Below are 27,871 nucleotides of genomic sequence, written 5' to 3'. Positions count from 1 at the left end.
ATAGATAGTATGATGCAATATTTGCTTAAAGCAGTGACCTTTTAGAACTTTCAAAGATATAAACTGCCCTCTGTGAAAGGCATACCATAGGTTTGCCACCACTGGCTTAAAGATTGTGTGTACATGAAAACTGTTGTTTCTAGGTGATCAAATGAAAAGAATACTTTGACTTTATTAATATATTTTATAATGTTTGAGTATTTTAACATAATTTTTAAACTATCTTTTCTGTGAAATGGCATTCTAGTCTATACTAGTACAGACTTGTCTCCATTTGTTTCGCACTATACACACAAGATTTGGAGAGTTGTACTTAAATTTTAACATTTCTTTATTATGTTTTAATATTTATGAATCAAGTGACCCATAATCTTACATCCTAGAACACTCACATGTACATATATTCTTACAGGGAAAAGATGTGATTCTTCCACAGCTTAGAGCCTCAGCTTAGGGCTGAGTTTATAGGTTGACAGGTTTAGGGCAGTTGTTTTAACTGAGTGATTTTCTTGTTCTTTTATAATTTTCAGTCAATTTTTAAGTATGCACTTTTTGTTTATATAAATATTTAAAATTCATTTGTATCCACCACCCAGCAATAAGTAGTCTTAATATTTTGTGTCTGTTGCTAATTTTTCTATAACTATGTAACACTAAAACGTGTGTGTAATGGAATCATGAATACCTTTTTGCACCTATATTTATGTGGGTTTTTTTTGAGACAAGGTCTCAACTGTGTAGTTGCACCTATATTTCTTGATATCACCATTTCTAAACATTGGACTATATTCTAGTTTGGCCATTTTCACCCACAATTACTTGGCAATATATGACTTATATATATTTTCCTAAAATTAGACCTGTAAAAGAATTTATTTTTAGACTTGAACATTGCGTATGAAAGACTTAATATTTTCTGCCCTTTTGTTTTCAAAGAGTGGAAAAATATTAAGTCTTTCGTACATAATGTTCCCTAGTCCCTTTTATGATGAAACATTCTGTTTTAAACTTATTAAAATGGGTCACTGAAACATTAAGTACAGGAGGACAACTCATCATGCTTGAAATATTTTCAACAGATTCTATCACAAGTTTAGTATTAACTTTATTTCTGAAAGAATATTTTCAAAATACTGGTTAACAAACTTGTTTACAGAGAGGGCTTAAGCTGTCCCAAAATATGTGGGTTGTTCCAAAGTTGAATAGCATTGTCTTGAATTTGTATCACATTTTGCTTCATTTAAAATTATTTGTATGCTCTTGTTAGCTGTGTGGACAGTGTTTTGTTCCATGTTATTTGGTAAGTTGGGTTTTGGCAGTGCTACCTTCTTCAATAATTATAAGGCCATATAATTGTGTTAGTCTATTACTTTTTCATATACTACCAAGTTTTATTAAGAAAAAATGTATTATACACTTCAGTGTGTCAAAAATTTGCCAAGACTTTCTAAATTCCTTATTTTGCAAAAAACTTGCATATCCATGAAAGTGACAAGTTTTAACTAAAATTTCCTTTAGAATTGTAGTCAAATCATCTCTGTCCCCTATCATCTATAAATGGATCCTGCATAGTGGCAGTCTGCTTAGTTCTTTTATATTAAATAACATTTTCAATTTCTTTTAGAAAAATGACTGTAAGAGAAGGGTGCTGTTTTCTAGGGAATGTCAGCAGAGAGTTCAGGGTTAGTTTTAACTGTTACGTAGAAAACCTAAAATTAGTCTAGGTTACCAAATATACATTAATTTGATTTCCTTTTCAGTGCTGGGTAGCAATTATTCTTTAATTGTTTATTTTGTGGCTGGGGATTGCTTTGGAGCTACACGTGTTAATCCAGTTCTCCACTCCTGAAGTATATCCCCAATCCCTTTTATGATGAAAGAAATAGTGTTAAGGTTTTAGGCACTGAGAAACATCTTATACTTCTTTGAACTAAAGAACCTCTGAGAGTTTCTTTTCCTACCAAACTGATTTAGGGCTATGAGACTGGAAATGCATAAAAGGTTGAAGCTGGAGCTTTCATCCAGCTGGGAAAATTCACCAACACTTGACCATCCTTCCCAGTTTCTACTCTAGTACCGACTGTCAAGTGTTGACTATCTTTTGCAAGTATTTATTATCCAAATTAAGTAATCTAGTAGACAGTTGTGTATATTCTTCACCACCTTCCTTCCCCATCTTCTGGCTACCTATAGATCTTTAAATGATTCTTATATAAAGGTTTTTGTCATTTTTCATTTATCAAAATTAAGTGTGGGGAAAATACGTGATTTACATATACAGTTACAAAGTTTTTCTCCTGCAACATTCTGAATGTTACTCTTTGGACGTATTTTGCTAGCTATGTGAAGACCCCACTTCATGTTAGTAATAAGTGGGAGGAAAATAGGAAGATAGTAAATAGCACGACTCCTGTTTATACATAGTCTTAACCTTTTAACCTCTTCCTTATTCTATCTCTAGCACTGTCTCCACAAAGTAGATTTTAGATATTAAGCTAAAGTTGAAAGTAGTTCTAGAAGACAGAACTAAAGGCATCATCTATTAGTGATAGTTATGGTTATAAATCATTCTTTCCTTCAAAGGAGTGAATTAACTATTTGAGTTAAAATCAACTACATTACTATGGTGTTTAAAGTTCTATGGATGTTTGTTATGTGATTTCAATTGGGATGTCTAAATAAAAAACATAGAGAGTTATTCTTATAAATATATGCAAGTAATAGTAACTACTGGAGGTTGGAATAAAACTTCAGTTCTTTAAAATCATAGATTCATGCTTAGAATGTTCCACTGCTGTTGATGTCAACAAGCATTATAAAATTAATAAAGGGCCTTATTTTACTCCACTGTGCATTCAAGTACTAACTAGTTTCTCTCCACATTGCCCAAAATAGGTCAATTCTCAAAAATAAATTGACATTAAACATTTTTGGTATATGTGTGTCTTAAGAAGCATTGTAAATATGATCTGTTTATAAATCAAGGCAAAACCAAAATATCTTTAGGTTGTTACCTAGACCAGTGCTATATTTCCTTTTACAAAAATATCTTGTATTATTTAAAGGAAAATATATTTTGTTTTCATAGGAAAACAACTAAATGCCTATTGGCTTTTAGGAGTTGGGATGCCTTTCTTGTTTGCTGTAGCCAGATGTTGTCTCTGTCTCTGAGATTTGTATTGGTCTGACAGCTGAGGATAAAAATTATAGGAAGTTAAAATCCTGATCCTTGCCATCTTCCCAGAGTTTCACTGCTGTTGCTTTGAGTCTGGCTAAGTTAATTTTATAAGATGTTAATAGCAGTACTTCTGGTCATGCATTCATTTTATTTTTACGTTGGGTACCTGGCTTACCCAAAACTAAAGTGTGTAAGTAATGCAAAATAGTACTTGATTTGTTTTACAGTATACATTTTTCATGTCACTGTACTCATAACTGTTCTCTTACTACAGATTGAAATCACAGAAGACAAACACATTCTTAAAAGGAAAAGAAGAAATCTGTAAGTATACTACTATACAACCGTTTGAAATTCCAAATGATCAACTTTTTGAGAAAATCAAGAGACCATATTGACTGGTATTTTGACTTTTTTATACCATAAAAACCCTATCAATATTTATGATGATGTTCTGAAGGTGATATTTGAAAAAGTAAAATATTAAAATGTTTTACTGTGTGCAACCTCAAAAATTTAAGCCATTTGCTACTCATTTATAAAAGGGCAAGTGATAATTAAAATCCAAATACTTCCTTTTTCTTTGACTCATACCAAAGAGTATGAGTCACAGATTGGAGTTCCCGTTTTGCCTACTGAGGCATATATACTTTTTGTTTTTGGTGAGCTATTTAATTTTTCATTGCCTCAGTGTCCTCATCTATAAAATAGTCTGGATATTAAGTGCACAATCAAAGTTTCCTTATTATTGGTAAAATTAGATCTGTAGCAGTTCATTTTTACCCCAATAAATTAATTCTTGTTTTGGTTTAGTGGTTATTTCTCAAGTTCATTTAAGTCTATTTCTGACCTTCCTCAGTTTAAGTACCATCCCTGTCTTTCACCGAGGCATCTACTTTAGACGTTGGTACAGAGTAAAAGAAATACAGTAGAGCACTTAAACATAAAATTACAGGGTTTCAGCCTCAGGTTTTGAAAATTATTTAGTCCAGTGGTTACCAAATGTTGACTTTTAGACCAGTGCTAACTAATGCAAAAGAATTTACTGATCCATGGTGAAATAAGGAAAAGGGCATCAGTTCATGAGTTTATCAAAACTAAACACTTGCAGTTTAAAGGATAGCTGCTTCTTATATACTCACCTAATTTGGGTAAGTTAGATGTGTTCTTTATTTTATAAAATAATGCTGATAGTAAACATGGGGCTCTTTTTTTTGTTTTTCATTTTCTGTTTTTTGAGACAGAGTTTCACTATGAAGTTCAGGCTGAACTTGAACTCACATTGTAACCGAGGCTGGCCTTGAACTTGCAGGAATCCTCCTGCCTTGGCCTCCAAGTGCTGGAATTACAAGGGAGCATTTTTTGGGGGGCGGGGGTAACTGGGGCTTGAACTCATGATCTTGTACTTGCCAGGCAGGTGCTTATGCCGCTGAGCTAAATCCCCAGCCCTAAGGGCCTTTTTTGTTAAAGCCCCATACCAGTCAAAAAATGACAGCTCTGTGTCATTTCAGGCACCATCTTTTAAAAAAAAATTGTGAACTAGTCTGATATCTGAAAATCTGAATCCAGCTTTCTTATTTTATAGATACAGAAGCAGTCATTAAGGTGCCATTTCATTTGTTCCCAGTCTTACAGCTCAGCAGTTCCCAAATGAGAACCAAAATTCTTCATCTGATGCTATCTTTCTAATATTTCTGGTCTTCTGAGAATCACTTTTATTATAATGGGTTAGGAACTAGAAACAAGATATAATACCTCTTCTATTCTAATAACTTCTATTTCTAAGCATAAATTCAAATTTGTTGTAATCTAACTTAGCTCTGAAGTCTATTGATTAGTCTGCATTAGAAAATCTTAAATACATAGCCTATGTTTTTGTCAATAGGTCAGAATTAATTGTCTGGATTCAGCTGCTTTAGGTTCCTTTTTTTTTGGTGGGGAAGGACTGGAGATAGAAGCCACAACCTTGCCGCTAGCAGGGAGGCACTTATGTGCTTTAGTTTTCTTGCTACCCCATGATTGACAAAGAGATAAGATAGCCTCTTTAGTGTTTCGTCTTGGTAATTGACAGACAATGACACTGTTGAGAAGGTCAGCATATTCAAGCATCTATAGTTATTTCTCCAGAGAGAGTACTGTTTTCTCTGTCATACACATATACCTACTGTCACAGTTATGGATTTATATCAGTTGGCTAGCCAGTCTAGACTTGGAAGGGAAAAAGCTACATACCAAGTTGAATGTTAGGAGTTGGCAAAGCATTGGTTAAGTATCTGAGCAGTTATATTCAGGGCACTATAGAGGGCCCATTAATTACCATTGCTTTGCTTCAACTGTTTTTCAAACAAAAATAATGAATGCCCGTATCAACCTTGATCACTTGCCAGGTAAGCCAATGAAATGTGAAGAGAAGACAGCTTGGACTCTCTAACATGGAGACATTAACTTTAGGAGTACTTCTCCGTTTTTTTTTTTTTTTTTTTTTTTTTTTTTTTTTTCTGTATTTGTGTTGTGTTGCTTTCTTCCTCTGTTAATAACTCTTACTTTCTTAAATGTTAGACACATCGATAATGAAATAAATGTTATAGATAAAAGTGGCATTTCTCCTGTTTTTGAAACATGTACACTTGTTTTCTTAGAAGTCTTTATATATGAATATGGACTGACCATAACATTTCGGTTTGCAACAGATTTATGTTTTTAGAGTTCTTTGATTACTCTTATAAGATATGCTTAGTACCAAATAGAAGAATTAGCTCCTTTTAATAAAACCATGAGACAGTTTCACATTAGGTTTGTTAGGCAGCTAACTTGGAATGACTTATTTGACCATTTTATAAGAAATATTTTAAGACTCTAATGTTTAGAGTCCAAGATGCTCAGAAGCAACAGTGGCTAGGAATTAACCTGTTAAACTGTCTCTGGTAGCAAATGGGGCAGGTCCTGTGGCCAAAAAAGAAAAAAAAATAGGACAAGTTACAAAATTCTTCCTGTAACACAAAGATAGTCCTGTAGTGAACACTGCTAGTGACAGATTATTTTGAAACCTACACTTTTGGTTGGCAGCCCTGAATTGTATTACCTTATTATAATAAATATATAAGATTACATGAGATAGATGAATAACTAATAGGTATGCTCCCTATGTTCCTTACTGGAACAAACCACTTTATAAATTAACTTTAAAGTTAAGTTCTATAATCCAATTATTTTTTGTTAACTTGTGTTAAGATTATGAGTGTGTTCTGATAGAGAAAAACACCCAGTAAATAGACAACCTCAGATGAAATGAAGATCTACACCATGGCATGATCAGACAGTTTGAGTTCACAGGAAGCTTTTGGGTAGAGGAATGTGTAGCAGTTATTCTTTAGCAGCTCTTGAATGCTCAGTATATGTGAAGTGTGTAGGCTGCACCTTTGGCTCCTAGGTCCCTTTATTTCAACATATATGGTTAGGATTCTAATCATATCAACTTTTGACCTATAAAAATTTTATCTGATGCTTGCAAGGGGTGTTCTTAAGACATTATGGGAAGTAACTCATGCTAGAGCATGAAAGAACACCTTGACTATGGCTGCTAGGGTGTTTTCTTTGCTCGGAGGAGCTGGGAAGAGACTAGCAAAATGGGAACCACAGGAGTTAAGCTACCTCCAGGTGATGGAGTAAATAGGTTTGGTTAATCTCGTGTAAGACACACGCTAAGATCAGTTGTAGTTGTGTGAGATCCTTTGAGTTAAAAATAACAAGGCATAGGTGTGATATGTAGGGCAGCTAGTCATCCTACATTTTTATTCTATCTTTAGTTTTAAAATTATTTGTTATAGTTACTGTGTACTTGAGTTTAAAGTTTGCTTATACAAGTTATTTTGTATTGATTACTGGTCATTATTTGTGGTATAACAATTTGAATTAGGTAAAATTAATGAGTGACCATCTGACATGGGTTTCATATATTGATTCAGTCTTATAGACTATGATAGTAAGAGATCCTACAAGCTGCTCTTAATGTCTTTATTTTCTTAAAATATTAGCTTATTAAAATTTATACTATTAAATTCTAAAGTTAAGTATATTGTAATATACTCCTTAAAATTTCATATTGTTTATCAAATATAACCTTAGTGTTCGGGCTTTCTTTGGTATGTTTTAAAATCATTTGGAAATTTTTAATAGTGTGTAAAAGAAAATAACATTTTTTAGAAAATCACTCTCTTCAGGAAAGCCTTTGTGATGCAACATCTGTTTATATAAATATGATCTTTTAAAGTACAGCAGGTATTTTTATCTGTTAATATTTTGGAAGTTTTATAACTTTGTCCTTTTCTGAAGACAAATGATCTCTTAATTGGTTTTTTAAATTACTCTTAAATAATGTATGACTTGAAATTGTGACATCTTAATCATTATTTTTTAAATATTTGTAGTATTTTCTTTCTTTCTTTCTTTCTTTCTTTCTTTCTTTCTTTCTTTCTTTTTTTTTTTTTTGTACCTGGGATCAAACTCAGGACTGCGTGTTTGCAAGGCAAGCGCTTATGCCCTGAGCTAAATTCCCAGCCCTTGTAGTATTTTCCTAAGTGCCGAATGTCAAAGACAGGTGAAATTAATTTGTTACTACTGTGCATTTCAACATGGTACATGCATTGCTTCTTGACTGGTTTAGTTCACATTCTAAAAATTGCATAAAATGTCTTGGTGTTAATCAACTTCAATTTATTGATTTGTCTTTTTCATCTTTAAATTGGCATTTTGTCTCATGCTTCTGGGGAATGATGAGTTCTTCTAAATTCAAACTTTAATCAGTTTGTAATGTTTGTTTACCTTATTTACTAGAGCTTTATGTATCACTAATGCTTTTTGTGTTTAACCTATCTTAGAATGTTTGAAGTAACTGGAATGAAATATTTTATCATGAAGTTGACCTTAGTGCAAAATGATAGAACAAAATTATATCTGATTATTTACTAAAATTTCTAGAATTTTCTGTACATATAAAGTTTTTTGTTTTGCATCTATAAAATAGCTTAGGATGTAGGATAGATCACTGTTCAAAATTATTACCAGGATTTTTTCACACATGAAGTTTATTATTCTTGCCTATTTAGATTATTCCATTATGGTCAGCATCAAAAGCAATATATATATCAAAGCATAGAATTTAATAAAAGATAAACCTGGTCCAAATCTAGACAGAATACTTTAGCAAATTATGTAATCTCTGAGTCTGTTTTATCTGCAAATTGAGAGTATTGCTTCAAAGCAGTTTTCTGAAGGATTAAGTGAAACAATATATCTAAAGGACAGCATAGTGCTTTGTCCCTAGTAAGTATTTCAGTAGTGGCTGGGGATATAGCTCAGCAGCACAGTGCCTCCTTGGTAAGCGTAAAGTTGTAAGTTTGATTACTGGTACCAAAAGAAAAAAAATTTGGTGGTGATCGTGAAGATGATTCCCATATAGTATACTAAACTTCCATAGTGGCAATGACCAGTGACTAAAGATGATGCCTTGACCTTCCCTGTCATACAAATACCTGTATATTATCCTATCTCAAGGAACTCAGTGTTCTGTCTTTACTAATGTTAGGACCGCAGTAACACTTTTCATATATGGAAGGAAAGCATATCTTTGCAAAAGGTATCAGCGTAGTTTTGTATCCTTCCTACTCTCATAGCACACTGATCTATACCCTCTGCAACAAGCAGTTTTTCCAGTTTTATATTTTCTGTTAAACAATCAATAACTTGTTTTATTTTAATTACCAGGTATTTTAAAAGCATGATATTTCCTAGAACCTTGGCATGCACATGTGATTTTTTTTAAAAAGATGACTAAGGTTAACTGCATTGAAGTTATCATACTCATGTATACTTTTTATGTTTTAGTTTTAGTTAGCACATAGAGGTACTATTTTTGGTCACTAAGTTTTCAGCAGCAGACAGTAACCTCTCTGCCTCATGGAGATTATATTCTGATGGGAGTATAGTTACTAAATATGGCAAATAACATCTATGATTGTAAATGAAAATGCTAAGGAAGAAAGGAAGTGATTTAGCTGCAAATTTAAAGGGGGATGACTAAAGATGTTATTGCTGAAATGTTGAGTAAAGACTAAAAGGTAAGAAAGGTATCTGGGAAGAACAGTTCAAGCAGAATAGCAAAGACAAAAGCCCTAAGGCAGGATTATGCTTAATATGTATCAAGAATGCAAGGTGTAGGTGAGACTGAAGCAGAATGAGCCAGGAGAAAGAATAATGGGGGAAGTCTGAAACTTGAGAATAGGGAAAAGTTCATGGAGCCTTGCAGTTCATAGTGAAGACTTCAGCTTTTATTCTCATTGAATATTATGAGGATTCTTTGAAAGGTTTTGAGGAGAATGATATGCTCTAACTTACATTTTAAGAAGAGCTTTCTGGCAACTGAGATTAGGTTTTATTGTAGGGACAGGAGTAAGAAGCAGGGGGATTAAACCCACTATTGCATTTATTCACATGAGAGGTGATAGTGGCTTGAACCAGGATAGTAACAATTGAGGTAGAATTAGATATCTGTTTTGTAAGCAGAGCCGTTAGGTTTTACTGGTGAATTTGATTTGAAATGTGTGAGAAAAGGAGTAAAAAGGTGTATCCACCTTTTATGGTCAATTCAAGTGAGATGCAGAGACAGATAAGACTAGAAGAAATACAGTTGCAAAAGGATGATTGATGGCTCAGTTTTGAACATGCTAAGTTTGAGATGTTTGACATCTAAGTAGATCAGTTGAGGAAACAGCTGAATGTACAAACTTGTTATGTAAGGGAAATCTCCAGTCTTGAGGGGAAAATTTGGCAGTCATCACCATATATATGATACTTAGCAGTGTGACACTACGTGAGATCACCTTGAGAGAAAAAAGAGATAAAGGAGAGAAAATTCAAGGACTGAGTATTAGCACTTACAAGTTAAGGAGTTAAGAGAGAAACAGCTAAGAAAGATGGAAAAGTATGGCTGGAGAAATTGAAAAAAAACTGAATAATGTAGTCCTCTGGAAGCCAAGCAAGGCTGCCAAGTAGGTGAAGAAAGATGAGGAACAGCTGAGCTTTAGCCAACCTTTGTATCTATCAACATAGAATTCATGGTAACATTGATCAGAGCAATTTTGTGGTGTGTCAGGGACAAAAGCCTGCATGTAGTGGGTTCTAGAGAGGAGAGAACTAGGAGACAGATTGTATAGCCAGACTCTTTCAAAGAGTGCTAAAAAGAAAGAGATGCAAGGGTCTGTAGCTGAGGTAAAAGAAAAAGTTTTTTTGAGATGAAATAACATCTGTTAGAACAGACTGTTCTGACATTGATGGTAATGATTCAGTAGAACAGGAAGAAGTAATAGGCAGGTGAGGGGGTAGATAAATAGAGCAGCACCCCCTATCTCCATGGATAGACAGGTATAGTGCACAAGTCGAGGAATTGACCTCAACTGGGTGCATCAGTGGTTTATCCAGAATCATAAAAATGGATCTGATGATAGATGCAAATGTGTACATATAGTCTGTGGGAGTATGTGAGGAGTAATTTCATTTCTCCCTACTATAGTAAGCCTGATCAGCAACTGAGAATATGAATGAAGGTAGAGTGGTGCTCTGAAGAGAGAGAATAAGGTAGGAAGACTATAGACGAGTGGGTCAGTAAGTAGATTAGTGCAGCATAGTTTCTGTGCAACATGTAGAGCCCACGAGAGCTCTAGCAATCATGAACAAAGTGAGGCATTCAGCACAGTCATCTTTGTCCAAATCTAGCTTCAGAGTTACAGGTATAGATTAGGTAGAGAATTGTATTGAACAAGTTGTAGTTTAGCCAAGTAAGTATACTAGAGTGAGAGTGACAAGGTAGTTGAGGGTATGTGTCAGGGACTGATTATGGTTGCCTATGGAATCATAGAGAACACAGGATTCTCCCAGTGATACTGTTCAGTAAGTAATCAATCAGTATGAAGCTGCTGATGTGTGGCTTTTAAGTGGCAAGTCATATCACTTGTTCAGTCACTCCTGACAGCTGACACTGAGGTTAGAATTCCATGAAGCTGTATTTCACTTCACATACCTTTCTGTGGACAAAAGTATTCATATTTCTCATTGGATTCTCAAAGTCTCCTTGAGGCCTACTCATCTAATCTGATTACAGACTAAAATGATTTGCTTGTGGTTTCAGTCGGTTAGTAGAAAAGATGAGGACTGAAACCTACTCTAGTTTCTTGTTCATTTCTCCACATTTATCTGAAAGACATAAACAAAGGACAAGCATGATTAAGTGCCATTTTGTAATAATAATCAATGTAAAAAGAAACAAGTAACTTGGAGTCAGTGCAGTTAGGTCTGTTAGTGTATTTCCATCTGAGCTATGGAGGGATGGGCATCAGTTTATCTCTTCAAAGTGAAGTAATATTTTAATTTTTTAGTTGTTTTATGCTGCCACTCACCAAAATAGCTTTGCCACATAAAGGGAGGATTCCTGATAAGTATTATTATCCAAGATTCTTTCTGTAGTTCATAATGGCGGTGCATTTCTGACCTATAGCAGTCCCCAGTTTTCTGTCAAAATAACTTGGCCTGATTTCTCAGATCCTGTACTACCATAGCCTGTTTAGCCAGTGTATACTCCACGCTGTAGTCAGGCTAGTGTCCTTGTTTTTGATACTCCCTACTTTCCCAAAATTCTTTCATTTTTCCTTCCCTTTCTTCCTGTTTCCCAGCCTGGACTGCCCTCCATTGTTCTATTTCTAGACATGTAACATAATGTCCAGCTTAAATATAATTTCTACTAGTCCCTTCTAGTTACTCTTGGGCATTTTGTATTTATTCTGAAATCCTTTTACATCTGTTGTTTGTGCCACACACCATAGCACTCAGTGATGTGTTACCTCAGTGCTATTCAGCAGAAATGCTGTAGTGGGAGCAGGACTTCAGAAAGTCCAGGGTGGGTTGCTGGACGCCAGTAATCCCTGTTTCACCCAGAGCAACTCCATTTCATTCAGTGTTATATATGGGCAGTCTGCATAACTTTGTATTTATAGTAATGGTTTAGCTGCTTCATTTTCCTGTACCACTCCAAAGTTTGAGAAACACTAGCTCTATGTTTAAGAGATATCAACTCTTAATAGGTGAGGACTGGGACTTTAGATTTATGCTGTTCCTTCCAGGCAGCTGATACCATTTTGAGCACAAGAGGGATACTTAGGAAATGACTTTACATTCTCATTGCTCCTATTTGGAAATTAGTTGATAGTGATCAACATTACCTCAGAAATGTACCTTAATAAAAGAACTTCAGAGTAATATTCTAGGTTGTTCTTTGAGAAATAATCCTAATTAGATAGCCTCACTCTTTTGGATACAAAACCTAATAACCTTACTTAAAGCTGATTGGTTTCTATACACATATTTAATAAAAGCTCATTATTGGCATATTCTACTCTTCCAGGAATTGGCCATACTTAAATATCACTCATTGTATTTGTGTACATACTGAACTAGTGCTACCCTTACCTCCAATGTACAGAATGCTGTGCAGAGTATCAGCACACCTAAAAACCCAGAAAAAAAATTAAACTCAGAAATCGATGCACTTAAAAACATTTATGTCAGTAGATTATAAATGAAAAATGCTGGCATTTCATACCAGTTATTTCAGCTTTCTGTGTCAAATCAATTATATAAACTAATAAAGACCTGAATATTTAAATCAATGATGCTATCAACCTGTTAATATTGTTTTATTTTGTTTCTTTTTTTCTGCTCCCTGCCTGATTTATTGTCTTCACCTACAGGTGTACTTTATTGTTGGCTTCCAACGATTACTAACTTTTATCTGTCTCACTAAAATTGAACTGCCTTGGCTCTACTGCTGCTCTTCCTGCTGCTTCCATTATTGCCTTCTTCAGCAATATAAGGCCTTCAAAAGCCAAAAATAACAAGACATAAGCATCATTTTAGAAGCCTTTCCACTATGGAACTTAAACTAAATGTGCTCACCATTATTTTGCTGCCTGTCCACTTGTTAATAACAATATACAGTGCCCTTATATTTATTCCATGGTATTTTCTTACCAATGCTAAGAAGAAAAACGCTATGGCAAAGAGAATAAAAGCTAAGCCCACTTCAGACAAACCTGGAAGTCCGTATCGTTCTGTCACACACTTCGACTCATTAGCTGTCATAGACATACCTGGAGCAGACACCCTGGATAAATTATTTGACCACGCTGTATCCAAGTTTGGAAAGAAGGACAGCCTTGGGACCAGAGAAGTCCTAAGTGAAGAAAATGAAATGCAGCCAAATGGAAAAGTTTTTAAGAAGGTAAAGAACTTTTATGCCTTTTATGTTATTTTCAAAGAGGAATGTATATCTTGCTTTATCATAAATCAAGCAATTTTAAACACACTGGAGTTCTATTATAGTACTGTGTAACTAATTCTCAGAAAAATACTTATAGCCTTGTATATCATGTCAGGGCATTTTTAGAGTTCCAGATTTTGAACAATATTTTAATTGTTGATTTGAAAAAATATACTAATATTAGAGGTTATCTCACTTTAACAGTTAATTCTTGGGAATTATAAATGGATGAACTATCTTGAAGTAAACCGGAGAGTGAATAATTTTGGTAGTGGACTCACTGCATTGGGACTGAAACCAAAGAACACTGTTGCTATTTTCTGTGAGACCAGGGCCGAATGGATGATTGCAGCACAGACCTGCTTTAAATACAACTTTCCTCGTAAGTGCTTTGTGTTTTTCGAGGTAGAGGGAAGGCTTTCTTACATGTGAAACTTGTTCTAAGGTGTTCCAGGCTGGTGTGACTTAGTGAAAAAGCATTTGCCTAGAATATATGTATCCTTGGGTATATTCCTAGCACCACAAAAACAAAATAAAATTACTTTGAAGCAAAGGACATGTTGTTTTGCTCTTTTATGCATTAATTATGTCCATAAAACAGTATGTAATGTTGTAGCTGAAAGATTTCCAATAATTCCTCTTAAGTTAGGAATATCTAAGGGCTAGTAAGAGAATTGGCAGCTTAATAGGAACAATTAAAATTTTACTTTTCAATTGAAAATTAATTGTACCTGAAAGATTTGGAAGTTGGGGGAATGATTTTTGGAGGTAATACACAAATCAATTAAAAAAAAGAAAAGCTTTGATTAGGATAGTTCAAGTTCATTGCATCACTTTGAGGCCTGTTTCATTTATTCTATTTTCCAGATGATATGACAACTTGAAGTGGCATCAGAGATGTTAGATATAAGTAAAATTAGTTATGTTTCTGATTTGTAAACATTAGATTTTGCTTTTGTGCAAGAAATAATTTTTCAAAATTAAGTCCAGAACAGTGACTTGTTATAATAATTTCTTGTTGAGTGAAATAGATTATTATAGGTTTAGTGTAGGAATCACAGTTTGAGTTTCATAAAACAAAAATACAGTGGTACCTTGGTTCATGAATTTAATTCATTTCACAATTCTGGAAAAGATGGCCATGTTCATGTTTGTGTGGAAAACATGGCTCTAGTCATGTTTGTTACCTGATGTAGAGTATGTAGACAAAACCAAAATTTTGCCACATGTTCCTGTTTGCAAATCAAATTGTTTGCAAACAAAAGAATTAGATCCCACTGTAGATACTATGTAGAACTCCTACATATCCATCACTCAACTTTGCCAATCAGCAGTGGAAAATGGCTGTTGTTAGCCAAATTACTGTTTCTGGTTATCAGCCAAAAGCTAAATTTCCATGTTGCATCTAAGTTTAGATGTCTTTTGATTCAAACTGATTTTTGTTTCAGTTTATATTGTGTTTGTCTGGTGACTCCTAAGGAGTAGTTCTCCTTGGCTCCTCCAGGCAAGGTGTACAAAGTTACCAGTAGGATTTGAAGTTGGACTCACTGAACTAAACTTCTTGAAAGAAATAAGAACATTATTTGTAGCTGGTTTTCTGACTTTGAGAGCTTGAAAGTTTCACGAATTTACCCATTCTTTGGAGCCATGAGCCATAAGTGAGCTCTTACTTGCTGGGCTGGCTATGACCTGAATTTAGAGTTCAGCCAGGAACTGTTGGCCTTAAGCATCTCAGTTCACTGTTTTTGATCGGTTGTGGCACTGCCAGTATTTCTGGATTTCATCAGGTTTTAAAAGAAATATTCCTATGAGTTTATAAGAATTAACTTTCGGGTACCAGCAAGATTTTGAAACATAATTACATACAACTAAATTATAAAATAACTTTTTTTCTATTAGTGTACCTATCAGTAAGGACTGACTTCAAGATATATTTCTAATAACCATTTATCATTTAATGTTTGTGTTTGTTTTTCATTATGTAGTTGTGACTTTATATGCTACACTTGGCAAAGAAGCAGTAGTTCATGGACTAAATGAGTCTGAAGCTTCCTATCTGATTACTAGTGTTGAACTTCTGGAAAGCAAACTTAAGGTTGATATGAAATTTTCTTTTTTTAACTCAAATTTATTTTTAACTAATATATAAAGTATAAAATTGTGCATATTTGGGAGGTCTATGTGTATTTTGATAAATGCATGAATTATGTAATGTTAAATCAGGTTAAACTTACCTGTTTCCTCAAACATTTATTCTTTCTTTATAGTGGAAACTTTCAATATGTTTTCTTTAAGCTTTTTGAAATATGCAATGCATAATTATCCATAGCTGTTCTACTATGCAACAGCACAACAGAACTTCTTGTTCTTATCTGACTGTAACTTAGGACCGATTGGTGGGCTCATGTAGTACTGGTCTTTTTATGCCTACATTATTTCAGTTAACATGATGATTTCTATTCCATCCATATTATTGTAAATTACTGTATTTAATTTTTTATGTCCAAATAACATTCTGCTGTGTACTTATATCATGCGTCTTTATCCGTTTATTCATTGATGGACATTTCAGTTGTTTCCATTTCATAGCCATTGTGCATAGTGTTGCAGTGAATATGGGAGTGCACATGTCTCTTCAATATAGTGATTTCATTTATTTTGAATGTATATCCAGTAGTGGGATTGCTGGATCACGTTGTAAAAATAACAAACTATACATATATATATATATATATATATAAACTCCACACTTGGACACCTTTTCTTCTCACATTTTGAAAACTTTGATATATCATTTTATATCCTTCTATATTGCCTTAATTTTTTTAAAAAACAGAGTCTTTCTATGGACTTCAGGCTGGCCTTGAACTCATAATGTAGCCCAGGCTGGCCTTGAACTTGTGGCAGTCCTCCCAACTCAGCTTCCCAAGTGCTGGGATTTGCATACATGCACCACCATCTCCACCTTAGTTGTCATTTTTAATTCATTTAATTTTTAGTCTTCATTCTAAAGATAGGAATGGTGTGTGCACTATGTTCAAAATCTTGAGGCATTCTGAATTTGTATATATGATTGCCCTACATGGCAAAATTTTCTTTTTAATTTATAACATTGTTCAATGATAGTAACAGATGGTATCCAAAAGTGATCTTTTAATGGCAGGCTTAAATTTAAAAACTGGTTTTCTTTCTGTTCAACAGACAGCATTGTTAGATATCAACTGTGTTAAGCACATTATTTATGTGGATAATAAGACTGTCAGTAAAGCAGAATACCCTGAAGGATTTGAGATTCACAGTATGCAATCAGTAGAAGAGTTGGGATCCAAGCCAGAATACTGTAAGTAAACCAATTAAAATGAATTCAAGATTTGTTACTTTAAAAAAAGATTTGTTACTTTAGCAGTTTAGAGTGAAAAGGCTAATATTATTTGATTTTATAAGTTATTCAATGTTTAAGAACTATCAAGACCCTGCAGGGTTAATATTTTTTCTCTCTTTCTCCCCAAGAAGGTAACACCATTGTGTAAAACTTGCTGAATAATCCTGCTGTGATAAATAGTTAAGACTTTGTGGTTTCTGTTGAACTTTTCTTTTTTCAAAATGTAACATAAAATAACCTTCCAATTTGGATTCATAAAAGGAAAAGATCTCAGATCTTCCATTCAGTTTATGATTTTTTCTAACGCTTAATACTAGTGATCTTAATGCTGGTCAGAGGATGAAAATCTGTTCACCAAATTTGATGATGAAATTTATTCTGCCAGTGTTGTGACAGCTGATATTTCATTTGAAATAAATGAAATGTACCTTGTTAGCAAAGTTTCAATTGGTCATTACACAGAGAGTTGAAGAAATCGATACTCCATTTGAATAATTTTCACAGTACCATGCCATGTGAGATGAGGAAAAGGATTCATTTTGTAGTACAATATGTTGTTTGAACCTCTACTGAGCCACAAATATTTTATCATTAAAGAATGAATATGTATTTATAGCAACTACTGTGTGTTGAAAAATGGCATACAGTCTGCCTGAGATTTTACCCAACCCACCAGCTAAAAAGTGAGCCTGCCAAATTTCTTGGAGACAAAAGACTTTTACGTCAGGAATGAAGGATTGTCTTTTGCTCATGTAGCAGTAATCAGAGTAACAACAACATTTGTGTCATAGGAGAGCAACTATGACACATAGGAGCTTAGGGAACCCAAGTATTTTATTATCTTTATGTTTTGCACAGCAAGTATGCCTGCTCTTTGCTTTGGAGAGACTAACTCTGTATAAAAATCCTTAAAATGATCATCCAGAACAAAGTCAGTCTTGCTGCTTGCAAAATATGTAGAAACACAACAGACCTATGGAAAATTGTCTCTCAACACCAGCTTAACCCTGTATAATTGGAATATACCTGACCAGAAAGTCCTTATTTGTAGGAGTCTGTTGTCAGTTCTATCGATTCACTATCAGTCCTATATCCAAGGCAAAGAGCAGGCATACTGCAGAGCTTTAGACATACTATTTTGAACTCCACATCTGAAAATTTGGAGTTGATATGTCTTAATCTAGTGATTAAGATCCACAATCTGGTTAAACTGACTCATTTAGAGATGAGAAAAATGAGGCCTAAAAGAAGCTCAGGCACTACTCTATCCTCTCAAGTCCTAGAGGAAGGACTATCACACTGCTCAATGTACAGAACTGTGAAGAGGCATGGGCAGAAGGGATTAGACAGAACATTCAGAAAACGGATGAAATTGAGTTTGAAATTATCATTGTAGTTAACTAGAATTTGATAACTTTTTTTTTTGACTATCAATATAGAGAATTTTCTTTAGATTGTTTATCATGCAAAATTGAAATATATTATTATGTAACAGTTTGACTTTTGATCTGAAGAAAATGTGGTTTTTCTATCTTTTAGTGAGTGTTCCTCCAAGTAGACCAACTCCTTCAGACATGGCCATTGTCATGTACACCAGTGGTTCTACTGGCCGCCCTAAGGGAGTGATGATGCATCATAGCAATTTGATAGCTGGAATGACAGGCCAATGTGAGAGAATACCTGGACTTGGGTAAGAGAGAATTGTTCAACATATTGTTACAAACACTGACCTTATGTTAAACATTCTCTAAACTCATTCTATGTTAAATGATAAAGTTATTGATGTTTCTCATTTACAATGCCTTTTCAAGAATAATTAAAATGTTTCTCTTGTTTTAGACCTAAGGACACATATATTGGCTACCTACCTTTAGCTCATGTTTTAGAATTGACTGCTGAGATATCTTGCTTTACCTATGGCTGTAGGATTGGATATTCTTCTCCGCTTACACTGTCTGATCAGGTGACAAACTTTAGTACCTTTGCATGATTATATTAAATTACATTGCTTGGCATATTACTGAAATATGAGATGTTTTAATTCAGTTAAAATGTTCTCTAGGACTTCAAAACTAGCTTTCATGGGCAATATGTAGCTATAGTAAATAACCCTGGGGGTTTGTTAGCATTGTTTCAGTTAAATATTTTAAAATTCTCTTGAAATGAAAATTATTTTCATCTTGTCTTTCTGTAGTGGACTTCTACTCTGGGAGATAAGATAAACAATATAAATACACTGATTCTTTTTGACATAATATTCAAGATCACTGATGGATTCTTTTGTAGGATTTTGGCTGGGATTTCCTCTGAATTTTCTCTAGACCTGTGCTGTCCAATACTGTAGCTGTTAGGCACATCTTTAAATAGAAATTAAGTTTAAATTTTAAAAATTTGGCTTCTCATTTTCTCTAGCCACATTTTAAGTTCTCAGTAGCTGCATGTGACCAGTGGCTGTCAAATTGAACAACAGAAATACTAAACGTTTCCATCTGTGCAGAAAGTTCTTATTGGACAGCCCTGCAGCATCTGAAAGGGTAGCCCTTGCCTTCCTATCCTGAGTTTAGGGTACTCCCTTCTCTCTGTTCTTCATGACAGAAAACGCAACTGTGGTAAGGCTCACTCATGTATTTTTTTGTCTTTGTTTGAGACAGGGTCTTGCTACATGCTGGTCCTGAATTGACTTAGTAGCACAGACTAGCCTCAAATTCATGGCAATCCTCCTGCCTCAGCCTCCGGAGTGCTGGGATTATAGGGATGTGTCACTCATGTATTTTTAAGCACATTCAAAATTATACATTGAATATCTATCGGCCACAATTCTGTTTCTCCTTTGGAATATTTACTGTAAAAGAGCCTCAATCATGTGTAAGGGAAAGAAAGCTACTAAGGTAGCTGTGGGGTTCAGAGTACTTAATGATAATATGAGTAAACATAGGAATGACCTGACTGTATGTGGTTCTGCCACTCCCATTTCTGCAAGGCCAGCAGTTATTTTTCAGATACCCAGGCAACTTCTTTTTGTTTGGGAGTCTGAGGGAGCATGCAGTTGCTAAGAAAACACACCTTTGTTTTTCATGGTTAGAAATTGTAGTACCTTTTGTTTAGGGAGAGGTTAGGTAGGTTGTATATTAGTAAGATAAAAAATAGTGTTTGGATTTGAGATTCCAACCACCTCTGTATTTGGCTTTTTTGCTTTAATGTATAATTTTAAATGCACAAATCATAAGCATAGTGCTTGGTTAAATTTCATATGCATACGTAGACTTCTGATCATTGTCATCTAGATAAAGTAAAAACTGTTTCTAGCACCAGTATCCTCAATGTAGAAAATGAGGAATGCTTGGAATATTTTGCTGGTCTAACTTAATTGTTGCTGTCTGTTAGACCAAGCTCTAATACTCTCAAATCCTGTTAAAGATAACTGGCACTACTTTTTAAATGACCTTTGCTGTAAAGACTGTCAATCTACTAAGAATCTAAAATTCAGGAATTAGAAAAACAGAGGAATCAAAGGCACTACTTTTAAAGGTAACAGATAATAACAGCATTTTCAGAGATTTTCTGTGACCATAGTAAAACAAAAGAACTGATAATACAGGTTGAGCATCCCCAATCAAAAAACCTGGAATCCAAAATACCTCAAAGTTCAAAACTTACTAAAAATTGATAAGACATCACAAGTAAAAAATTTCACACTTGGTCTTATGGATGATTCATAGTCAAAACACAGGAGCACTAGAAATACTCTATAAAATTACCTTCAGACAATGTATAAAAGGTGTTTATGAGACATAGTAAATTTCATGTTTAGACTTGGGTTCCACCCAGAGATAGCTCAGTGTGTAAGTACAAATATTCAGAAGCCTAAAAAAATCCAAAATCTGAAACACTTTTGGTCCCAAATATTTTGAATATGGGACACTCAACCTGTATTACTAAGAGTAATAAAGGAAGCAAGGAAGGTCTCTGTGGCTTGTGCTACCCTGGAGCTACTCTCTACAGTAAAAACTGGTGAATAATACATAAGAGAAAAGCTCCTACTTAAAGGACTTGAGAGTCCACTTTTCCACTGGAGCACCCTCCATCAGAACACTCCTGCACATAGTGTGAATGCATGTGTATAAGATTCTTCTACAAACTGTCTTCTCATTTGCACAGAAATAAAAAAACAAGGAGTTACTTTATCTATTATCCGCAGTAAAGAAAAGTAGGAGATAAACAATTTAGTTCTGCCAGCAGAACCTTCTACATAGCCATGCTGGTGGTTCTTCTGAATCATACTGCTTTTTTTAAAAAATTTCAAAGCAAAATAATAGGAGATTAACAATGGTTAATATATTGCATATTGTTATTGTCAAAGTTGCTCAGATTACAAGATACAAGCATGAAAATTGATCAACCATATAAGCATAAACTGTTGTTTTCAATGAACCAATAGAAAATAGTAGTATAATTGTCTTAGGTATCGTGTGTGTGTGTGTGTGTGTGTGTGTGTGTGTGTATGTGTTCTTTTCCCTTCCTTTTTTTCTCAAAAAGAATTGATCCTCCCACTTCACTTTCCTGAGTAGCTGGGATTATACGCATGCCCTACTGCATCTGCTGATTTTAATTTTTCTACATACTGATTAGGCATTTGAAATTCCAAATATGTAATATATATGTGTGAAAAAACGCATAAAGATAGAAAAGAAGAACTGTATATACACTGTGTGTATGTGTGTGTGTGTGCGTGTGTGCATGCACAAGCCTATCCTTACTTGGCTACTGACAGTGTCCTCCCTGTGCTACCAACTGGAATGTTAATCAAATTAAGATTTCTGTATGATGTTAACTGATGCTTATAGTGACTTTGAGAGATGTCTTTGCCTATTGGATAAATCAAAGAAAGTTAAATAACCTTTGGTTTTATTTTAGTATTAAGTCCATTTTAATTAACTTTATCTGAAAATGAAATCGGTACAAAAATGTACATTTTTTGAAAGTACAGTGTGGGCTGTATTTGATGACATTAATAAGAATTTTTTTATTAAAAGATTTTATTTTCTTGACATCTTGGATCAGAGTTTCTTCTCTAAGTTTGAGACTTCTAGCAAGAAGCTGTAATCTATAGTATACAGCAGTATAGCATTTAGGCTGTGGACTCGCAGATTATGGTAGTTGTAACAGACGGAGCAATAGAACATCAAATTCTGTGTGTAACATATATCTTTGTTATTAATAGTTATGTTTTTCTTAAGTTGATTTCCTTGTGTTTACTTTTTCTTTAACATAGTCTAGCAAAATTAAAAAAGGAAGCAAAGGAGACTGTACTGTACTGAAACCTACACTAATGGCTGCTGTTCCGGTGAGTACAGAATATAAATCTGAACATCAATATTGATAGAAGAGAGTTGCTTACATAATTTCTTGTGTGGAATTTGACTTTTTAAAAAGTAATACTCTTAGGTATATGTATATATTTTAAAGTAATTTTACTTTGTTGAAATCCTTATAGTCTTAGATATATTGGGAAGGATGAATTGACAAGCTTCAGAAATACATCTTTGTGTTTGATGATATGCAAATATTAGGTAATGAAAAGGGCTTCATTCAAATTATCTAATGTGAAACTTGATTGTAATATTTAAGTGTAGACTGTACTCCAAAGATCATCTTTTTTAATCTCTTAATTTTAAAAAATAGCAACCCCTGGCCTCCTAGAGACCTAAGGCAGCATTTCCAAGGTTCTAAAGCCAGTTAGAGAGTGAGTCCAGGATAGAAGGCTCCATAACCTTCTTATAATGCCTAAGGAAAACTGTCCTTTTGGGAGAGATTCCGAAGTAAATAGTTTAATTTTTCATATTCAAAGTCGTTATGTGAATTACTTACTTCCCAAAACATGATTTGGGGCCATGGGTGTAGCTCAGTCGAACACTTGCCTGGCCTATGTAAGGCCTGGGTTCAGTCCCCAGTAGCACACACAAAAAAAGATCTTACATTTTATAGCCTTGTAATGATGAATTTTATAAATTTACTGAAGTGTTTCAAATTTGTATAGTCAAATGTTCTGGTACTGTTACACTTTGAAAACCCCAGGAAGACTATGTATTTCTACTACTTGTCTTATGACTAAAGTTTAAAACCATATCCCACTATTTTCCATAGCATTACTTCTGTACATGGAAGGTCTGAGCTTAGATAATATTATGTTCAGTCCAAATTTTTTTTAATTTTTAAAATATTTTGATTCTAAATATAAAATTACCAAATAAAGAATCAGAATAAGTCAGATTAACTCTACTTTTTTATTTAGAAGAACCATAGCATTCAGCAAGTTTTCAAACTAAAGAGAGAAGCTTCTGACTAAACCCACCATGAAATGATGCTAAAAATAGCTAACACAGTGCTAACTATGTTGTCGTAGACACTACTGGTTTGATCCTACTATCCCAATTTTTTTCCTGAACAGAAGGAAACTTGCCCAAAGTCACACAGTTTATGGGTTGTAGAATCAAATCTTGAACTCTACCAATCTAGTATCAAAGCCTTCTTAATCACTGTTACTATCTATTTAGGATTATTTATGTTTAATTTTGTGAAAGAATGTATTGGCTTTATTGCTCAAAGTTTAGGACTCTTTAGTAAACCTCATCAGAGAATGTATGGAGCAGGAGGGACCAAAATGTCTAGAATATAATATCTGACTTTAGACCTAAAGAATAAGCAGGAGTTAGCAGATAGGCTATTTTTCCTCTAATTTCCCATCATCCATTCTTCACTGCCCTACTTTATGTCTATGAAATACAAGAGATTACTTGCCTTGTAATTTCTGGTTGGATTCAGCCAGTTGGAGCCACTCGTGAAAGGTCAAAGGGTAGGAAGATAGAGATCTGCATATTTATCACCTCCCTGCCTTCCCTATTGAGCTGTGAGTTTAGCAGTTGTCAGTCACCCATTGGATAGGCTCTTTCCTGTTAACTCTAACTAGGTTTTTTTACCATGGCTACAGTCTTTATCCAGATTCCAGTGATGCTTTCTTTCTTTTACTTCTTCATTGCAAATGGTCTTTTGTGTTGCCAGTTCATTGATGCTTCATCAAATCTTTTTGGTTCCATTAGTTCCTCCTACTTCACTACAAATGGATTTTTTTTTGAAAAAAATCAGTGTTTGCAATACATAATGTTTACATTCTTTGCAGGGAGTAGTTGATGCATGTACATAACACATCTTCATTTTTTTTATTTCCTTCTCTCCTTCTCCCTTCTGACTCTTTTTAAAGGAAAGAATCTCTTTATTGAGTTCATTTCTTTCCTGGGTGACAATAATACACACAATGTGAAAATTCAGAATAAATCACTACTTATAAGCAGTAACTTAATTATCATATAATTCCAGTTTAAATGAAGGATGATTGATAAGCTGACAATAAATTATGCCAACTTGTTGCAACTCTATTGTATTTCTTCCTCACTGAGGCCTGTGTTTATTATCAAATGTTGGAAAAAGCAAGGAAAGTGGTTCTCACTCATCTGCTTAACTCCCATATATTTGTTTTTGTATGTGTTTTTTAGGCTCACATAAACTTTTAAGAGGGGTGGTTTAGGATATTAGAGTCCCTCTGGAAAAACATTAAAGTTTCTCAGTTGTGAATAGAAAGAAATATTTTAGTTATAAATTGTGATTCCTTTTGTGGAAATGAAAAAACTTGTACTCTATGAATGCCACGGCAGCCTTTGTAAAGATTGATTCTGTGGACTTCATTTGTGAATGGCTCTATTCTAAAATTGAAAGAACCATCCATAACATTATTCATTATAGTACAACCTTATTTACACTGATGATTGGTTCTTTAAATAATTAGAACCAGGGATTTACAAACAGGTGTAGTTTATGTGACAATTCTTACCAATCTGTATTAAGTAATTTCAATAAAGCATCATTTAGTGATTAGACTATTTGCTTTTGTGTTATATATATTAGTCTGGAAGTTAATATGTTCTAAACCTCATCCTTCATCTGTTTCCAAATAGCTGTGAGCAAGGATTTTGCTCTTCCTTATTATCTTTGATCCCATTAAAAGGGAATAGAAATGTCTAAATTGCGAGGACATAGATTTTTAAATAACCGTAATACTCTCTGCCATGTGTAAGACAGTTAACAAGGTCATATAAATAGTAAAGGGAAAATTATCAGTATTAGATTCAACATAGTTGGGTATTTCATACTGTCTGAGAATAGATGAATTTATTTGCAAGAAGGGAATTTTCAAGAAAATCTTTTTCTGTGAGATCTGAATAAATTTTGTGCATCCTAGTTAACATTTCGTAAAATTTAGATGAACTATTATGTGGAACTAAAGAAACTCCTCTACTTCTATTAATTTTTAAAAATATTTTGCTCTTGATAGAGAAATAATTGTATATACTTATGGAGTACAATACATTGTTTTAATATACAAATCATCCTTAGTCTTCTTGAAGTAGTGAACAAGTAAAGTCCGTGAAGTTAATTCTATAGTGGAAAAGAATGAGTATATCCATTATCCTAGAGATGTCTATCTAATATGTTGTAAATAATTATCTCCAATTAAAGATTATCTCAGTGTATAGATAATTCTTTTAGGATTATTGAATATTTTGTTTACTTTTTAGGAAATCATGGATAGAATTTATAAGAATGTTATGACCAAAGTTCAGGAAATGAATTATATTCAGAAAACTCTGTTTAAGATAGGGTATGATTACAAATTGGAACAGATCAAAAAAGGATATGATGCACCTCTTTGCAATCTGTAAGTACATCTTATAGGCCTTGCCGTTTGAGGATTTTATTATTTATTCATTTTTGGGACAAAGTTTTACTGTGTTATCTAGGCTGGCATAGAACTCCTGGACTCAAGCAATTTTTCTGCCTCAGCCTCCCAGAGCAACTGAGACTATGAATACATAGTGTGCCTATACATTTTTTCATTTTTATAAATCTGGAAGATGAATAAATAAATGAAAAGTTAAATTTAGTTCGAATATTAACCATTGTGATCATAACATTGAATTTCTGTTTTATTCTAAGCCTCATTGTTTATACAGCACACAGAGGACCTTGAACTCTGAATCAATTTTAATCATTAAATATTTATAATTGAATTACGAAAGTTGGTCTCATGAAGATAAGCTAGAATGTTTTAAATCAAGATGGAATTATAAAAGTATCAGAAGGAACTTTAAAAAGTGTGATCTTCAAAATTTATTGTGCATAAAAGTTCCAAATTTATTGTATTCATAATATACCATAGTAAATACATGAATATATCACTTATTTTAAATGTGGTCCTAGGGTACAGATAGCAGTGAAAAAATATTTTTCATTAGAAGAAAGAAGATAAGATAGGTGACTAAAGGTTCCAAAGATAACTGAAGCTTTTTGCTTTGAGATCATCATTTACTTTCATTTACTGTATGTCACAGTGGTTTCCCAATACTGCATTTTGTTTTGTTTTGTTTTCAGTTTTTCTGGCAATTTTTCAAGTTGTTACTAGCAGTGGCTTTGTTAAATTCTCATTACCACCATGTTTCTAAAGTTTATATTTTCAAACAAAGTTGAAAAATCTTTCCCAGAGCTTATAAATTTTGTGTCATCAAGAATAATATATGCATATAATAAATCACATACTTCCCCTCTCATCAAGGTTACTGTTCAAAAAAGTCAAGGCTCTGCTAGGAGGGAATGTCCGTATGATGCTGTCTGGCGGGGCTCCGCTGTCTCCTCAAACACACCGGTTCATGAATGTCTGCTTCTGCTGTCCCATTGGCCAGGGCTATGGGCTGACAGAATCATGTGGTGCTGGGACAGTTACTGAAGGTAAGCACTGGAAATGTGACACATAGGTATTTACTAATCCATTTACATTACCTTTGAAAGCCGTGATTTCTCTTTTTCTCATTTCTCCCCTCTCTCGTTTTTTCTTTTCACAGCACTGCGGATTGAACTCAGGAGCACTGAGCTACCACCCCAGCCCTTTTTAATTGTGTGTGTGTGTGTGTGTGTGTGTGTGTGTGTGTGTGTGTGTATTTTTTTTAAGAATCTCACAAAAGTGGCCTTAAGCTAGCAATCCTGCCTCACCCTTCCAAGTAGTGGGAATTACGGGCATGTTCCACCACACCCCGCTTGGAAATCATGATTCCTTTATAATGCCTCTTAAGTAATACCAAATTATGCAAACTTACATAGTTTTATGAATGCTTACTTGTAAACCTTGTAAATATTTATGCCACATTATCAGTCCTCAAAATTCTATCACCCTGGTCCTTTAGCTTTTCTCTAAATGACCTCAGAGAACTGTATTGTTAGGAAGAAGTACCATTTTTATGCCCCTCTTGAGTGTATGTTCCTGTCGTGACTTCTTTGCTTCCTCTTCTGCTATTTGCAGGAAGCATTTCTTCACCTTAGCACTATTCACATTTGGAACCAAATAATTCTTTGTTATTGCATGCTCAAATAATTCTTTTCTTGTTCAAATTATTATTTGTTGTGCATTGAAGGATGATTAGCACTCAGATAGTAATAGTAACCCGCTCACCCCAGCTGTGTAATAAAACTTGTCTCCAAACATTGCCACATCACCCCAGATTGAAAAACATGGGTATACAAATTTTTTTAATGATCTCACTATCTCTTTAAACTCATTATGCCCAAAATCAGTGCCCTTTTTGTAGACTATCTCCCCATTTCCAAATTACTTACTTGTGTCATTAGTATCATCATGCTTAAGGTCATTCAGGGTATTGTCTTTGAAGTCTTTCAGATCTTCCCATTCCTTTATTAGGTTGTGCCATTCTTTCCATGCCAATTTTTTCATCCAACTTGTTATTACTTAAACTTCTCTGAAGTGACAGCTCTCAACATCTGCTTGCCTGTGTTATATTAGATCTAACTCATATACTTTTATTAGACACGTCTACCTCACCAT

At 34.1% G+C, this 27,871-nt stretch overlaps 1 protein-coding gene across 4 annotated transcripts in view; it reads left to right on the top strand.

The window, feature by feature from the left end:
• Positions 1 to 27,871, top strand: part of Acsl4 (acyl-CoA synthetase long chain family member 4) — a 74,314-nt gene that overhangs the window by 28,638 nt on the left and 17,805 nt on the right. Inside the window, exons 2-12 of one of the 4 annotated variants that reach the window (XM_063246271.1) lie at positions 3,453 to 3,502; positions 7,687 to 7,775; positions 13,266 to 13,505; positions 13,749 to 13,926; positions 15,530 to 15,639; positions 16,746 to 16,884; positions 18,466 to 18,616; positions 18,766 to 18,889; positions 22,199 to 22,270; positions 25,557 to 25,696; positions 26,591 to 26,763. In XM_063246271.1, the coding sequence (XP_063102341.1) occupies positions 13,278 to 13,505; positions 13,749 to 13,926; positions 15,530 to 15,639; positions 16,746 to 16,884; positions 18,466 to 18,616; positions 18,766 to 18,889; positions 22,199 to 22,270; positions 25,557 to 25,696; positions 26,591 to 26,763 (1,315 nt within the window). In that variant the 5' untranslated portion in view covers positions 3,453 to 3,502; positions 7,687 to 7,775; positions 13,266 to 13,277. Of the gene's footprint in view, positions 1 to 3,452; positions 3,503 to 7,686; positions 7,776 to 12,975; positions 13,506 to 13,748; positions 13,927 to 15,529; positions 15,640 to 16,745; positions 16,885 to 18,465; positions 18,617 to 18,765; positions 18,890 to 22,198; positions 22,271 to 25,556; positions 25,697 to 26,590; positions 26,764 to 27,871 lie in introns of all 4 variants that reach the window. The other 3 variants (XM_063246270.1, XM_063246269.1, XM_063246268.1) reach the window with 3 other exon arrangements.

This window comes from Cavia porcellus, unplaced genomic scaffold (assembly GCF_034190915.1).
Source record: "Cavia porcellus strain 051 isolate PalLab524CR breed Dunkin Hartley unplaced genomic scaffold, mCavPor4.1 scaffold_3, whole genome shotgun sequence".
Lineage (NCBI taxonomy): Eukaryota > Metazoa > Chordata > Mammalia > Rodentia > Caviidae > Cavia > Cavia porcellus.
The sequence above is the reverse complement of the archived record's forward strand: the minus strand, read 5'-3'. Positions and strand labels throughout refer to the sequence as shown.